This window comes from Danio rerio, chromosome 9 (genome assembly GCF_049306965.1).
Source record: "Danio rerio strain Tuebingen ecotype United States chromosome 9, GRCz12tu, whole genome shotgun sequence".
Classification (NCBI taxonomy): domain Eukaryota; kingdom Metazoa; phylum Chordata; class Actinopteri; order Cypriniformes; family Danionidae; genus Danio; species Danio rerio.
In genome coordinates, this window is record NC_133184.1 from 54,660,001 (window position 1) to 54,677,997 (window position 17,997).

General features: G+C 31.1%; 2 protein-coding genes across 10 annotated transcripts in view; one reads left to right on the forward strand and one right to left on the reverse strand.

Annotated features, from left to right (window-relative positions):
* LOC101885164 (death-associated protein-like 1 homolog) overlaps positions 1-7,394 on the reverse strand; it is a 7,695-nt gene extending 301 nt beyond the window's left edge. The window contains exons 1-4 of the mRNA XM_017357859.3: positions 7,280-7,394; positions 3,333-3,420; positions 2,317-2,380; positions 1-56 (exon numbers count right to left, since the gene is read on the reverse strand). The exon at positions 1-56 is cut by the window's left edge and continues 301 nt beyond it. Coding sequence (XP_017213348.1) covers positions 1-56; positions 2,317-2,380; positions 3,333-3,420; positions 7,280-7,340 — 269 coding nt within the window. The 5' untranslated portion in view covers positions 7,341-7,394. The remainder of the gene's footprint in view (positions 57-2,316; positions 2,381-3,332; positions 3,421-7,279) is intronic.
* A 7,730-nt stretch (positions 7,395-15,124) lies between these two features.
* nme9 (NME/NM23 family member 9) overlaps positions 15,125-17,997 on the forward strand; it is a 462,322-nt gene continuing 459,449 nt past the window's right edge. For 8 of the 9 annotated variants that reach the window (XR_012384842.1, XR_012384843.1, XR_012384844.1 and 5 more), the window contains exons 1-3: positions 15,125-15,304; positions 15,401-15,458; positions 17,819-17,922. Coding sequence is in view for 6 of the 9 variants with exons in the window: in XM_021478587.3 (XP_021334262.1) it covers positions 15,272-15,304; positions 15,401-15,458; positions 17,819-17,922 (195 nt within the window). In the remaining 3 variants the exon portion in view is untranslated. The remainder of the gene's footprint in view (positions 15,305-15,400; positions 15,459-17,818; positions 17,923-17,997) is intronic. The other variant, NM_001089475.1, reaches the window with a different exon arrangement.

Sequence of the window (17,997 nt, forward strand, 5' to 3'; positions counted from 1 at the left end):
GGTCTGACCCGACTGTGTCGCACGGAAACTGGAGTCTCTGGGAAATCATGACCCAACTGCAGAAGACAAACAATAAATGTTAAATATAGGGTCGGATTTACTACGATTAAGTGATTAAATCATAGTTTGAAGATTCAGTTGTCTTTTACAAGATTCAACTGCAGAGCTCAACAATAAAGACAGTAGACAGGATAGTTACTAGCCTGATCGGGACACTGCTGCCTTGACACTCAATTTTAATTTGCCTGCGACAGTGCGACTATTTGTCAATTGCGTGCATTTAATAAAAATAATAAAGAAACCGTTTCTGTTTAAGCCTTTAAATGCTGCCGTCTCTGTGATGTCAAACACCATATTGCTCTTCGGTTCCTCTTATCTGATTGGATGTTGCGAGCATGTTTTTTTTTTTTTTTTTTTTTTTCCATAACCTGGTAACAACCAGTATAATGAAGAGACTGCAGCATGACAGCAAAATCAAATTATGAGGCTAAAAGAAAACATCTTGGAAGCAGACATTTACATGGGTACAACACAACGAAAAAAGTGGTTTTGCACTTATTTTGGGTTTGCCGTCAGTTCGGCAGGTCAGGCACCTTTTGTTTTGCAATAAAATACCTACACATTAGCCATGGACATTTTTATTACTTAACACTTTGAATTTTGCACATTCTACATTTATTAACATTTAAATAAATAAATTCTAGATTTTTTTTGGTGGTGCCAGTGAAAATGTTGGCAAGTAAATATCTAAAACCACTGGCCTGATTGGGCCAGAAGAAAATTTATACAATATATAATTAAAATAAATAAATAAATAAATATAATAATAATAATAATAACAACAACAATAATAATAATAATGCTTTAGTAAAATAACAGACTTGTGCTAAAAATAACAAACCCAAAGAAATTAAATAGAAAATTTAAAAAGAAATTTGAAAGAATTTAAGTAAATTTAATATAATAAATATTATACTTAAATTATTATAAAACAATATTAACAACATTACAAAATATCAAAACAAAATAAATCATTAAAATGTCTCATTCGTTCCTATAATTAAAATCACTTATAAAAATAAAAATTTGAGTGTCATTGTTGTTATTATTATTATTATTATTATTATTTACAATTGTATACATCCAAAATGTGAAACCAATTTGAAACTGTACTTATAAAACTTGGCTTCTAGTTTCATCATCACTTTTATTAAAATGGCTATTATTAAACCTTAGTTATTATTAAAATTTGTAACTTAAAGTTAGAAAATATATAGAAAGAGTTCAAATAAAGATTCATCGGTCAAGTTTAATTGAAAAATCATATGAATAAATAAAGAAATGATTATAATAATAATAATAAAAAAATTATAAATAAAATAAAAATAATAATAATAAAATACTTTGTAAAGCTAAAAAACAAACAAAGAATAAATATTGTAAACAAATTAGAATTTTTTTAAAGTAAATTTAATACAATAAATATAATTATACTTTAAACAAACATAATTAATTTAATTAAAATATACATTTAATATATTTAATTTAAAAATAATAAATTGATATACTTAATTAAATAGTATTATAATTACATATAAATATAATAAAATAGCTTTACTTTGATTAAAATGGTTATGTAAAAAATAACTTAGTAACTCAAGTTACAAAATATATACTTAAAATAACTACATTACTGTTATCAATCTCATTTAAAAAAAAAAAACTAAAATAGTAACTTAAGCTAGACAAACCGAAACAAGTAAAAAAAAAAAAAAAAAGGCATTAATATTATTATTAAATGTAAAAATGACAAAGTTAAACAAAAATGGCATTTAACAGTTGCTTGGAAGCTGACACTTCTACAGCTAAACAAGTTAACCATTGACCACAGTTTACCATTAACCACTGCTTTTAGTGTGTCAGTAAAGCCAGAGACCACAGATCATTGCAGTGGGTTGATGAGTTCAGAAAATGAACCTGTACTAAACTGAACTGAATGAATGATCTGCGCCCCAGTTGTCTTGTAGTCCAATTATAAAAAGAAAAATGCCCAGGTAAAAAAAAAATCTGCATGCATCAGTGCCCGTGTAGAGATTTACATGCATTAGAAAAGCATTCATCTTTAACTACGACAGCTACTACAGTACCAGAGACATATCAAAGCATGCAAACTACAGAACTGCATTCTCTGCACGCATGCAATGATATGGCATGAAGTGCAACAATTGAGTTAATTGTTAAATATACATGACATTAAACAGTGTAACATGTCTTAAGTTCTATGAATAAAGTCAAAAATAAATACGTGCAACAAACCTTCTCCAGTGGTCCAGACAGAAGAAGACTCAGATGCTGCATTCTGGACGGGGCCAGCACAGACCTGCACAACAAATCAGCACAAAATAAAACCAGAACACAGCACTGAATTACAGCACTAGCAGCCGATTAGCCTACAAGGTGACTTCATAGTTCGTCCACTCTATTGTATGTTATGTCACATACTCAGTTTAATAGTAACATCTAAAAGGACGCAACACACGTCTTTGGATTGTGGGAGAAATTGGAGCAGCTGGGGCTCTAACCAGTGACGATCTTGCTGTGCTTACCACTGCGCCCCACACAACTCTTTAACTTTTCTAATTTGGACTGTAATGTAACTTACTGAAAATAAATTGCAGCTAAAGTGCTGTATTCACATTTGAAGCACCATTTATCGTGTGGTATATGCATTTACAAAGTGAGATGCATACATTTACTGTAAAATACAGTAATGTTCACAAGGCAAGTTTAAAATACATTAAATAACTGTCCTACAGTAAAATACAGATCATATTACCGTTAAATACTGTGTTATTCAATTACAAAAACCATTAACAGTAAGCATAACAGATCATTTGTATAGCTGCTTTGGATAACTATTGTGAAGAGTCATGCAGTACAAATAATGGATTTGAAACTTCATGCAAAGCAGCACTGAATCATTTTTAGCAACACGTTTCTGCTTCATTAATTTTCAGATGCATGCAGGAACATTAAAACAAATGCAAAAAAGTTCATGCATTTTAAATCTTCCATGCATTATACTTTTGATTAATTGCTTTTAGATGATTTGTTGCATGCCAGAATGAAATATAAAGCCCTCAGGAATAGAAGTCGCTGCCAGTGGTTTTTAGAAAACCACTGCACATTCTGTCTTACTCCCAGATTTTATGAAACGTGTTCATTAAAAGTTGAGCAAACTCCCAGAGACATTGGCTCAGGAGGGAGGAGAGGAGGTGTTTAAAACAGCTAAATTTAATTTCTTCTCCTCTGCAGGATTTGAGTGCATGTACCTGGGTTTGTCCGTTTTCCTGGTCTCCTTCTCCACGTTGGCGTTCTCATCAGCGCTCTTCTTCACCACTCTTTTTCCTCCTGCTTTCACTGAACATGAATTAAATAAAAAAAGGTTCACTTCAACTAACGCAATTAGCTAAAACACAAACTTATTTATCTACTTTTATTTAAGAAAACACGAGACGATAAAACTCTGGAATGTCATACTAGTTGATGAAATATAAATATAAATCAATACAAGTATAAAATTAAATATATTAAAAAAATTTATTAATATATCAAATATAAATAAAGATTTAAAATAAATAAAAACCATTAAATAAAAAATGTATAAATAAATAAATATGAAAAAAAAATCTATAAATAAATAAAAAAAAGTTAATATAAATAAAAAAATACATTTAAAAATTATATAAAAATAAATGAAAACAAACAAAAATAAATATTATTAGATATAAAAATAAATATCAAAAAATTATCAAATTAAAAATAAATATTAATTCATTAAAATATATAAAATAAACATAAATAAGGTATAAATCAAAACAATATAAATAAATGTATACAAATAAATAAAATCTAACAAAATGAAATATAAATTATAAAAGGTAAATAAAGTATATAAAATAAACAAAGAAATATACAAATTCTAAATAAAATATAAAACGTATATACAACAATTTCCTTAAACTTTAGAAGTTCATTGCTTTTTATAAAAAAAGTACAAGCTTAAAGAACAAATTGTTATAAAATATATTATTAAACGTAAGAAAAAGAAACCAATTATAAAACATAATAGTATAAGACTTTAATTTAGTGAATGTTAATTTTGTTTATTTTTATTTATTTTGTTAATTAGTATTATCAATAAAAATGAGAAAGCCACTAATCAAGAAATAAAAATGTTTACACTTAAAATTAAAGAACAAAAAAATTCAAACATGAAAATGGTCAATACTATTGACTAAATGAACTAACAACAATAACAAATTCAGAAAAATAATTTGTTTTAACTATCATTATTAAGAAAACTATTGTACAAATGCGCTTAGTTTTCAGACATGTACCACCATCACTACTAATAATTTAAATGCATCAATTGTATTACTGCTTTAAACAAATAACTTAAATTAAAATGCATTTAAAAAGTCCGTAAACATAAGTAAATTTCTCTCTTTACTTTTTCCTAGCACATTTATTTATCTATTATTTTATTTACATTTAATTAATTTAATTGATTTGTAATTAAATTTATTTAATCCGTTTATTTATTCAAGTAATTATTTAATTTATTTTTAATTCATTTCATTTATTTTTCATTTAATTTTATTTATTTTTTATTTCCTTTATTTAATTATTTTTATTATATATTTGATTCATTTCTTCAATTAATTATTTAATTCAATTTTAATTCACTTTATACATTTATTTAATTTATTTTAATTCATTTATTAATATTTTTTTAGTCTTTTGGGTTACTCCAATGCAACACTTTATTTTAATCTAAACAACATGGTATTTAGCTGAGCACACAGCAGAAACTTTTTTACTGAAAACCTGGTCTAAGTCTAATCTCTCAAATTCAGTCAGGTCCATGAGAGTTTGGACTCCTGCAATCCTGCGAGGCTTCCCCTATCATCATCTCAGTCCACTGGGCCTGTTGTTTATGAACATTTGGCAGGTCTGTGAAGGCCTGAGGGCGAGGAGCGTGCAAAAATGTGCTCCATAAAACAGCCGTCCGCTCAGATCAGTTTAATAAAGTGAATTTAGGCAAAGCTCTAGTGCACCAGAACAACAGGAGCTTCAGTGCGTGTGTGACTGGAAAGCCCAGAACATTGCATGTACAGTCACATGACTAAAATGCATGCTTTTTTATAACAGGTTGTTTTTGTGGCACTTTAAACATAAACTTTAACATTTAATGCTCTAATATGATGGTCCAACTTCCTTCACTATATTTATGACGGCATTAATACAGTGGTGATGCACATGATGATACTTGAGAAGCTTACCCATTAGGTGTAATTAGTTATAGTGGCTAGTTAATGCAATTAAATTCTTATCCACTGAAAAGGTGAACGGATTACGATTCATATATATATATATATTTTTTTTATTATTTTCTTTTTTCTGCAGTATTAAAGTCCATATGTTTAAGATTATAGTTAAAATGCAACAAAATACATATTTATTCTTAAATTACAATTACTTATAATCATTCATTTGGCTTAAACACTGTAAACATGTTTAACAGTTCTTTATAAAATCAAATTTTTATAATACAAACATTTTTAGATTATTAAGTTTCTCAACTAAAAGATAACTGCACTTGCTTAATAAACAAGGATTTAAATCAGAAATTATTCATGCTTAAATATTCATATTTAAGTTGTTTTGCAGAGCAATTATTTCTTTTAACTAAAGAAAGCCATGTTTGATATTAAAAGAGTTTATGCTGTGTTGAGATTTATAGGCAAATTTATCCTTAGTATTGAAGTTTGTATGATTTAAAGTTAAAATGCAACAAACACCCTTATCTTAATTACAGGTGCTCACAGTATGATGTATTTAGCTTACAAAACCGTTAATCATATTAACAGTGTTTTATAAAATCAATTACATTTTTTATAATATAAATCTTTTGCAGATTAAGTTTCTCAACTAAAATATGATTGCACTTGCTTAATAAACAATTGATTTAATCAGACGTTATTCATATATGAACCATGAAAGGAGTATTGCTTTGGAATTGTTCATGCCTAGATATTTATATTAATTTTTTTTGCAGAGCAATTATGTGTTAACCAAAACAAATTATTGTTTGTTATTAAAAAGCTTAAGCATTATATTTAGCTTGATTTTGGCGAGTTTAATTTATGCCATGTTGAGATTAATAGGCATTTCAGCATTGTGGGAATTTTTCTGTAGTATCCATACGTTTAAGATTTTAAAGTTAAAATGCAAAAAAACACTTCTTTAAAATTGCAGATGCTTATAATAATGTATTTAGCTTAAAACGCTGTAAAAATGATTAACAGTTTTGTAAAAAAAAAAATCAATTACAATTTTTATAATACAAATATTTTGCAGATAATACAAAGTTTTTCAAATTTTTTTGCAAGGCAATTATTCGTGTTAACCAAACAAAGCGGTGCTTGTTAGTAAAAAACTTGTGCATTATATTTAGATTGATTTTGGTGAGTTTGATTTGTTGTTTTGAGATTTATAGGCGTTTTTACAATCGAGTAAAGTAAACAAAATTCCTAAATTAAAACTTTGTTGTAATTAAAGACAATAATTTGGAATTTAATCTTAAGTTAACGATGCAATTAGTAATCAGTTACTTTGATTCAAACATCACACAGTTACTCCATGTATCAAAATAAAATATGCACGGTTGAAATTAAATAATGCAAAGTTGCGCATATATATATATATATATATATATATATATATATATATATATATATATATATATATATATATATATATATATATGGAACTATGAACACATCTATGTGCATATATGGCACATGTTAAGCATTTGAGCATATAAGTTTAATATGCAACTGCAAAGTAGTTTAACTGTTTAAACAAACACTAACTTAAATCTATAAAACGCGCATTATTTTAAGCCTAAGTGGATGTTTGTAGTAAATAATCGATGTATATATCAGAAGAAAATGAGTCAAGTCTGAACTCACATCCTGTGAACTCTACCACGAAAACAAGAGCTGTTTTTCATCCTCTCACCGCAAAGCTACAACAAAACTCTGACTAAACTACACGCCCACAGTAACACAACTCAACGTTTAGCACTTATATCAGAATTAATACGGTTATCGACGAGTTAAAATGAATCTCAAACTGCTTTCGCGACATAAACAAACCACCATTTGGTCAATAGACGTGTTTACAAGCTTCATATTCGACGAAATCTCCAAACCTGCAGGTGGATGACCAGCTTTGAGCGTGTCTCGCACTCCAGTTTTCGAAAGTTGCACCATTGTTCAGTCTTCTTCACAACAATAACAAACGCTTCTCACAAAAACACTCCAGTCAGATAATCCGCCCACTCGCGCCCTTTTATACTCGACAAACTCGTGACGTCACGGGGGGCGCGCCGCCGCTGCAGCAAATCTTTGAAAAGACACACGCAAAATATTCTTATGCACAATAAAACCTGAAGACAAAACCAAACGTACTAAACCAAATAGTAGTGAGATGGTGTATGAATTCATCCACATAACAAACAAAACAAGCCCACGTGACTTCCCAGATGACCTACAAACGTGTAAACATGCTCACGTGGGCGTGTTTGTGTATATTTTCTAAGATTTGAGGGCAACTAATGCATGTAATTTAAGCACTTTAAGTTTCATATAGCAGAAAAACTGCAGGATTTTAAAGAAAACATATTTCAAATATATTTAAGTTGAATTTTCATAACTTTACATCACTCACAGATGAATAGGTCGTTGTTTTCTTTTTAATATTTTCAAGAAACTGTATAATTCAACTTAGAATACAGTAAAAGATAACAGTTCTTTTACACAATAATCACAGTACATACAGAAGATAAAGAGCAAACATAAAACAAAATACATTAGAAAAAAAAGTTAAAATAAATAATGCAATAAAAAAAGAGATAAATACTCAAGTAGCATGAAAGATCTCATCATATTTGCTCAAGAAAGAAGCTCATTTCTTTTATTTTCAATTAATCTAAGTGATTTATTAATAGGTCATTGTTTGTATAAATGTCTAGTTTAAATATGCATATGAGGCATTGTGTGCTAAAACATGTGCCCTTTGGGTGCCTTGAAATGTTAAATTTTACAGATCTCCATGAGGTATTTTAGTTAAATGGATAATTGAATATATCAAAAATAAAGAAACTGTGTGGCATATCTTTCCAAATTGTATATTTAATTCTTTGGGTGGCATACATTTTATTTTAAAACTTCTCTATATTGATAAAATCCCAACTAAATTGGCAAGTTTTCATGAGCAGGCATTGCTGGCTTGGCAGTTGGTCTATGAACATAGTTTTACACCACATCAGTATTTTCTGTCGATTAATAGAGATATCTTGTATGAAATGAAGTCTATATTCAATCATGACAATGGAATATTTACAGTCAGTCAATTACTTGATGAACATGGATTGCATTTGTCATACTCAGAATTCCTTAAAAATGTAAAGTTCCTGTAAAACCGAAAGACTATGCTGTTATTTTTAAGTAAAGTTGTGTCACTGTTGAGAAGTTCTGTATACTATATGGACCACCAGCCAAAGAAAAGTGATGATGAATTGTAATGATGATGGGAAAAAATAGCTTTGGAAAGAACAGACTTAGAGCCAGCCAGAAGGGCTTCAGTTTTACTGGCATTTAATTTTAAGAAGTTACTGGTCATCCACATATTAATATCTCATAGTTTTTTTTTTTTTTTTTGCTTTATTATCATTATTATTTTTTAAATATATATTTTTTCATATAGCAGAACAACTGCAGGATTTTAAAGAAAACATGTTTTAAATATATTTAATCTAGTTGAATTTTCATAACTTTACATCACTCACAGATGAATTGGTCATTGTTTTTTTATATTTTCAAGAAACTGTATAATACAACTTAGAATACAGTAAAAGATAACAGTTCTTTTACACAATAATCACAGTACATACAAAAGATGAAGAGAAAAAATAAAATAAAATACATTAGAAAAAATACAAAAAAAGTTAAAAGAAATAATGCAATAAAAAAGAGATAAATACTCAAGTAGCATGAAAGATCTCATCATATTTGCACAAGAAAGAAGCTCATTTCCTTAATTTTCAATTAATCTAAGTGACTTATTAATAGGTCATTGTTTGTATAAATGTCTAGTTTAGATATGCAAATGAGGCATTGTGTGCTAAAACATGTGCCCTTTGGGTGCCTTAAAATGTTACATTTTAAAGATCTCCATGAGGTATTTCAGATAAAATGGATAATTGAATATATTAAAAATGAAGAAACTTTGTGGCATATCTTTCCAAATTGTATATTTAATTCTATGGGTGGCATACATTTTATTTTAAAACTTTTAAATTGGCAAGTTTTCATGAGCAGGCATTGCTGGCTTGGCAGTTGCTCTATGAACATAGTTTTACACCACATCAGAATTTCTGTGGATTAATAGAGATATCTTGTACAAATTGAAGTCTATATTCAATCAATCTTAGTATGACAATGGAATATTTACAGTCAGTCAATTACTTGATGAACATGGATTGCTTTTGTCATACTCAGATTTCCTTAAAAATGTAAAGTTCCTGTAAAACCGAAAGACTATGCTGTTATTTTTGATGCAATACCAAGTAAAGTTGTGTCACTGTTGCGTATTGCTGTATGGATCACCAGCCAAAGACAAGTGATGAACAAGCAGTACTTCGGTACTTCAGTACTTCGTTGAGATAGTAAAGGGTGAAGTTTTGCAATGTTACGCAAGTAAAAAAGGCAGATCGTGAAATATTACTAATATGTATAATAAACAGAAGCATACTATCTAATATAACCCCAAGATTTTAAGCATGAGTTGTAAAATTTACTGGAGAATTATTGATAGAGAAAAGGATTGAGCTTAGGAAAGAACAGACTTAGAGTCAACAAGAAGAGCTACGTGCATTTAACTTTAAGAAGTTACTGATCATCCGCATATTAATATCTCACTGTATTGTTTATTATTAAATGTTTTTAAATATATAAATATATCTGGGGTCAATAATTATGACAATTATTTTGGATCTTTGTTTACTTCTCTCTTTCTATATGTCAAAATGTGCAATAATGTTCTACTAAAATATATGATGTTTGTAAAATTCTATAAATAAAGTTAGGAAAAAATGCATCAAACATACATAACAATATGAAAAAGCCATTCAAAAGGTTAATCAGCTTATCCAGCATATGTTTTACACAGCGGATGCCCTTCCAGCTGCAACCCAGTACTGGGAAACACTCATACACACTCATTTACACACACACTCATACATTACGGCCAATTTAGCTTATCCAATTCACTTATAGCACCCGAAGGAAACCGACGCCAACACTGGGAGAACATGCAAACTCCACACAGAAATGCCAAGTGGTCCAAACCAGTGACCTACTTGTTGTGAGGTGACAGTGCTAACCACTGAGCCACCGTGTCGCCTGTACATGCACTGTCGAATTTGAAAGAATCTCCTGTTTTTCCTGAGGGCGAAGGCAAGTTTGAGCAAGAAGAGTTCAGAAATAAACTGAACAAACAAGCAGCTTCAGCTTTATAATGAATAGTGTGTTGATCAAAGGAGGTGTGGTGGATTATGCCTTATAATACATGTTTGTTTTACACGCTGCATGGGAGGAACAGCCACAGTAAAAGCACTGTTATAAAGGGCCTTTTAAAGCATTCATTCATTCATTTTCTACAGCTTTTCCGGGGTCGAGTCGCGGGGGCAGCAGTCTCAGGAGACAACCCCTGACTTCCCTAGACACTTCCTCCTGTTCCTCCGGTGGAATCCCGAGCGTTCCTAGGCAAGCCGAGAGACATAGTCGCTCCAGCGTGTCCTGGATCTTCCACGAGGCCTCCTCCTGGCATCTTATATTTTACATGACTTATCTGAAGCTATCCATTAAAACGTCAGCAACTATCACTTATAATGGGGTGGGAAAAAAAGACATTTTAAACAAGAGTCCATTGATGACATATTAGTTTGATCCTATAATATTAATAATTGTGATTTTAAATGTTTTTACTTTGCCATAATCCTTCAAATCACGTTGAAATGTAAACATTGATTGTGGTTTTGATGTGACAAAATGTAATTAATTCTCATCCCAAGCAAGGTCATATCACCCTTTAAAATGTTACATGTATGTATATACACTCACTGGCCACTTTATTAGATACACCTTACTAGAACCAGGTTGGACCCCCTTTTGCCTTCACAACTGCCTTAATCTTTTGTGGCATAGATTTAACAAGATAATGGAAATATTGCTCAGAGATTTTGCTCCATATTGGCATGATAGCATCACAGTTGCTGCAGATTTGTCGGCTGCACATCCATGATGTGAATCTCCCATTCCACCACATACCAAAGGTGCTCTATTGGATTAAGCTCTGGATATTGTTGAGGCCATTTGAGTATAATAAACTCATTGTCATGTTCAAGCAACCAGTCTGAGATGATTCATGCTTTATGACATGGTGCGTTATCCTGCTGGAAGTAGCCATCAGAAGATGGAGACACTGTGGTCATAAAGTGATGAACATGGTCAGCAACAATACTCAGGTAGGCTGTGGCATTGACATGATGCTCAATTGGTACTGATGGACCCAAAGTGTGCCAAGAAAATATCCCCCACACCATTACACCACCACCATCAGCCTGAACCGTTGATAGAAGGTAGGATGGAGCCATGCTTTCTTGTTGATGTCAAATTCTGACCCGACCATCCGAATGTGTCAGCAGAAATGGAGACTCATCAGAGCAGGCAACGCTTCTCCAATCTTCTATTGTCCAGTTTTGGTGAGTCTGTGTGAATTGTAGCCTCAGTTTCCTGTTCTTAGCTGACAGGAGCGGCACCCGGTGTGGTCTTCTGCTGCTGTAGCCCATCCGCCTCAAGGTTGACCGTGTTGTGGGTTCAGAGATGCTCTTCTGCAGACCTCGGTTGTAACGAGTGCTTATTTGAGTTACTGTTGCCTTTCTATCAGCTGGAACCAGTCTGGCCATTCTCCTCTGACCATTCCCTTCTGAGCGCCCACAGAACTGCCGCTCACTGGATATTTTCTCTTTTTCAGACCATTCTCTGTAAACCCTAGAGATGGTTGTGTGTGAAAATCCCAGTAGATCAGCAGTTTCTGAAATACTCAGACCAGCCCGTCTGGCACCAACAACCATGCCACGTTCAAAGTCACTTCAATCACCTTTCTTCCCCATTCTGATGCTCGATTTGAACTGCAGCGGATCCTCTTGACCATGTCTACATGCCTAAATACGTTGAGTTGCTGCCATGTGATTGGCAGATTGGAAATTTGTGTTAACGAGCAGTTGGACAGGCGTAGCTAATAAAGTGGCCGGTGAGTGTGTGTGTTCTGGTTTTGGTGTTTTACAAGGACGTTTTTTTTTTTTTTATTCAAATTGCTTAAAAGTCATGGTTTAAAAAAAAGTCAAACTTTAACTTTGCTTATTTTTAACATTAACTTTTCACATTCACAACTTACAGGTTCACTTTGAGGATTGTGTTCTGGGGTAGGTAGAGGGGAGAAAAGGTCATATATTTAGTAGTTTTAACAGTATAGAATAAATTACACCTATGGAGAGTACATGTAAACTACTAATACCAACATGTGTGTGTGGGTTTTGTAATTTTTTACTTGTTAGCATGGTGGCTCAGTGGTTAACACTGTTGCCTCACAGCAAGAAGGTCGCTGGTTTGAGTCTTGGCTGGGTCAGTTGGCATTTCTGTGTGGAGTTTGCATGTTCTCCCCGTGTTGGCGTAGGTTTCCTCCGGGTGCTCCGGTTTCCCCCACAGTCTAAACACATGCGCTATAGGTGAATTGAATAAACTAAATTGGCCGTAGTGTATAAGTGTGTGTTAATGAGTGTGTATGGGTGTTTCTGAGTACTGTGTTGCAGCTGGAAGGGCATCCGCTGAGTAAAACATATGCTGGATAAGTTGGCAGTTCATTCCGCTGTATCGACCCCTTATGAATAAAGGGACTGAGCCAAAGGAAAATTCATGAATAACACTTTTTAACCCAACTCTTGGGTTTGTCAATATGTAACGGAGGCCAGCTTTTTGACCCAACATTGGGTTAAAATAATCCAGCAGTGAATTAACACATTAGAGTGAATCAACAAGATAAAAGAATTCAGTTATTAGAGATGAATTATTAAAACTATTATGTTTAGAAATGTGTTGAAAAAATCTTCCTTCCGTTAAACAGAAATTGGGAAAAAATATACAGGGGGGCGAATAATTCTTGCTTCAACTGTTTATGCGGCTGTGGAATGGAGTGAATGTGGTGTTTGCAGTCTGAGATCTGCTGTTATGTTTGGCTCTGCTCCACATCAGTGGTCTTATGTGAGGAATGTCCGCCTATCCCAGACTGCACAGTCCTGCAGACAGAAAAACAAAAAGACATGTGGCGATAACTGTGTTTGCTGACACCGCCTTCAGTGCTCGCTTTCTTTCTCTCAAACATTTACAGAGCTCAACTGCTATACATGCAATTGGGTTACACAGTTTGAACAACTCATAAACTTCAAGAGATACTTCACCTGAAAACTAACTTTTACTGAACATTTACTCAGGTTGAAGACAAAAAAGGAAATTTTGAATGTTTGGAAACCTGTAGCCATTGACTTCCACTGTAGGGGAAAGAATAAATACAAAAGTCCTTGGCTACTTGTTTCTAAAAGAACCTTATTTAAAGAACATAAAACAGATGCAATTATTTAATATTGAACCATATGAAGATGTTTTGAGTGCAGAAAAATGAATTGTTTCATTTATGCATGAGTGAAGTTTATTAATTTAGGCCTACATATTTAAGCCAGAAGAGCTATGGGTATGCATTTTGGGGATGTATACTTAATTGTACTTAAATGCAAAGAAAAAAATGTATAATGCAAATAATAATAATGTAAATAAATAAATAAATAAAATCCAAATAAATAAAAACAAACAAATAAAACAAATACAATTTTGATAAAACTCAAATAAATACAGATAAATAAAATACTATATATATATATATATATATATATATATATATATATATATATATATATATATATATATATATATATATATATATGAATAAATAAATAAATAAAATACTAATAAAATAATAAATGAAAAAATACAAATAAATGAAATACAAAAAAATAAAAATAATAACATTTTTATAAAATTCAAATACAAGTAAATAAATAAATTAAATACAAATAAATAGATAAAATAAATAAATACAAATAAATAAATAAATACAAATAAATGAATAGCTATAAATATAAATAAATATAATTTTAAAAATTAAATACAAATAAATAATTAAATAAAATTATATAAAAATACAAATTAAAAAATAAATATAATATAAATAATTACAATTAAATACAAAAATACAAATGAATAAATAAATTAAACACAAACAAATAAATAAAAATTAATAAATACAAAAAAAAAAAAAATAAACAAATAAATTAAATACAAATAAATAAATAAATGAAATTCAAATAAATAAATAAATAAAATAAAAATAAATAAATAAAAATAAACGGCTAAGTAACTAAAAAACAAATAAATAAAATGTAAATAAATAAATAAAATACAAATAAATAAATAAAAATGTGATGTGTCAGAGTAACTTTTTAAAACAAGCATCATTTTCTTTAAGCAGAATACACAATCTTATCCTAAGATTTTTGGGTGAAACGGGATCAACTACTTTCTGCCAAACATGCTGGATATGAGTTTCACATCTTGAATTCAGCATTTAATAAGTCTGAAATCTGCTTTATTATGACTTTATTATTTATTAAATTCTTATTTATTAATCTCTGGCATTGTTGTGTTTTTGGATATGGACTAAGAATCTGAAATAAAAGATATAACAACAATAAACTGCAAAAGTGATTCTGGTTTTGTTACCTATAGCAGACTGAACATTTTTCATATCTGCAATACACAGATGCTCCAGCAGATAGCGGAGCTGGAGCGGCTCATAAACGGTTGCTGAGCGACGAGAACGCGAAACAGTCCGTGCTGCGCATGCGCTGATACTGTCCCGCACTGAAACTTTTCAGAAACAGAAAAAAGCGACGACATAATAATAAACAGCATCTGCAACAATTATTAACGTCCAATAGCTACTTTGGATCATTCAAATCACGCTTGCTATGGCTGCTAAAAAGAAGGAGATCAGTTTACAGGTTTGTAGTAAATTATCTGGGACAACTGTAACGTTAATTTCTGCTTTGTTTACTTTGTGTCTCATATTAAAACTCCCTGAAAACTTTTATATTTAGATAAATATTAATAATGACGAACAATGGAGTGAAGCTCTTGCATTGAAAGGGTTATTAGGTGAGTGAAAGATCTATCTATCTATCTATCTATCTATCTATCTATCTATCTATCTATCTATCTATCTGTCTATCTGTCTGTCTGTCTGTCTGTCTGTCTGTCTGTCTGTCTGTCTGTCTGTCTGTCTGTCTATCTTTCTGTCTGTCTGTCTGTCTGTCTGTCTGTCTGTCTGTCTGTCTGTCTGTCTTTCTGTCTGTCTGTCTGTCTGTCTGTCTTTCTGTCTGTCTGTCTGTCTGTCACCTGGAGGAAACCCATGCGAACACAGGGAGAAGTAGTAGTAATTAATATATTATTTATGTACAATAATTGAGACATAAAATGAGATAGTAAAATATAATCAACAACGAAATTGTAAATGAAAATTGTAAATTAAAAAGCTTATTTATTGACTGTCTATAACTTTAAAATAACAAACACATGAATAAAGAGACTACGTTGAAAAGAAAATGAATGTATTTTATTTCTTTTTTTATTTAATTTAATTTATTTTAATTTATTTAATTAATTTATTTAATTGTATTTTATTTATTTTCATCACAGTTTACTGTATTAAAAACTACGCATACTACAGTATATATTACAGTTTATCAGCTCGCTATAGAGCTTTAAATACTATAATAGAGTTGTAAATAATAGAGTTGTAAATACTATAATATATATATATATATATGTATATATATATATATATATATATATATATATATATATATATATATATATATATATATACATACATACATACATATATACATACATACATACATAATAATACACATTACTATAGTATGATTCAAAAACACTATAGTATTTAATATTAATGACTGTAGCATTTTTTCATGTGGACAGAGTTTTCTGTGTGTCAGAAAGTCCACGTGAGCTGGAAGCTGTGACCATTTGTTTTCTCATGTTGTGACGCAGTTCCTAGAAAAATTAAATATTACAGTTTTTCTCAGTGGCTTTGGTGCATTTCTCACAACACCAGTGCATTTTTGCACAACAGTTAATGCATTTCTCAAAACAATTAGTACAAACTGCAAAACCTAGCTGATAACCTGCAAAAGCGCGTCACATGCTCAAAATGGAGAGTTCATTCCTCAAAAGCAAGTATTGATGTCAATCAAAGTGTCAGTGTCATCAAAATTAAAAGTCCTGCCACCATTGTTTATGAACAAGATTGTCAAATGGCTTTGTCCTGTTTTCATTATGACAGTTTACTCTCTACATTTTTTCAATGCAATCTGATTTTGGTGACACTTCCTGAAAATACTCAAGACAGCACTGTATACTATTTGCACAGCCATTTGAAAAACTACAGTAAATTTAGACATCACTGCATTTAGTGAGGTATCTGAGTACAAGACACTGAATGTTTTACAGTTTTACTGAATTTGCACTTTACAATTATAATTTATTCACAACATTGTGCAAAAGAATAAACACACCTTTACAGTATTTACAACAAACATAAACCTTCTTTTGGCTAGACTTGTGCACAACTGTTTACAATATTGCAGTACATATTGAAACTGATCCTAAAACACACACAGGTCTGTAAATCATTCATGAAATTGTTTAATTTAGAAGACATTTTCAGTAAAATAAAGATTTTTTAAAAATTGTAATAAAATTTGCTAGACAGATTTTGACAACTGGTTCAACATTTGTTTATGTAATGACTCAAGTTATGAAATGAGGACTATCAGTTTTATATAGAATGACTATTCATCATTCACAAGTTTAGTTACAGTTTTTCTCAGTGGCTTTGGTGCATTTCTCACAACACTATTTACATTTGCACAACAGTTAATGCATTTCTCAAAACAATTAGTCATTTGTGCACATTGTGCGCAATTTGTTGGAAGGAATGAGAAACTGCTACTATGATGTGCACAAATGACTAATTGTTTTGAGAAATGCATTAACTGTTGTGCAAATGTAAATAGTGTTGTGAGAAATGCACCAAAGTTACTGAGAAAAACTGTAAATGAGAAAACAGTGGGCGTGGCTTGTTTTTTCTACTTTGAGCTGATTGGATGTAGTAAAGTAGGCATTTCATTCAGAAAGATGTGGAAAAAGGTTTGGGGAGCTTTATTACAACCTAACAGACTCCTCCTGCTCACCATTTTTTGACAGCTGGAGGGGTGTGGCTAAGTATATTAGCCACGCCCTGTACCTAAGAGTGACATATTCTGAGCATTTAACTGAAAACAAACAGGAAGTGCGTTTTCAGATTTCAATGAAAGATTACCAGGGCAAACAATGCACAGATGAATTGTTCACCACAAAACTAGCAATGTGAGCTAACAAAATCAATATGGTTAGGTTTGATGTCATGTGGACTTTAATGTGTTGTGTGTTAGTGGTTGATGTGTACCAGCAGTGGTGTGGTCCCTGCCGCGCAGTCGTCGGTCTCTTTAGGAAAATCAAGAACGAGCTGGGAGACGAGCTGCTGCATTTTGCCACGGTGAGATAAGCCGCTCTGAAGATTAGATTGCACACAAACAATCATTTTAAATGTCGACATTTCTGTCACGTCGTC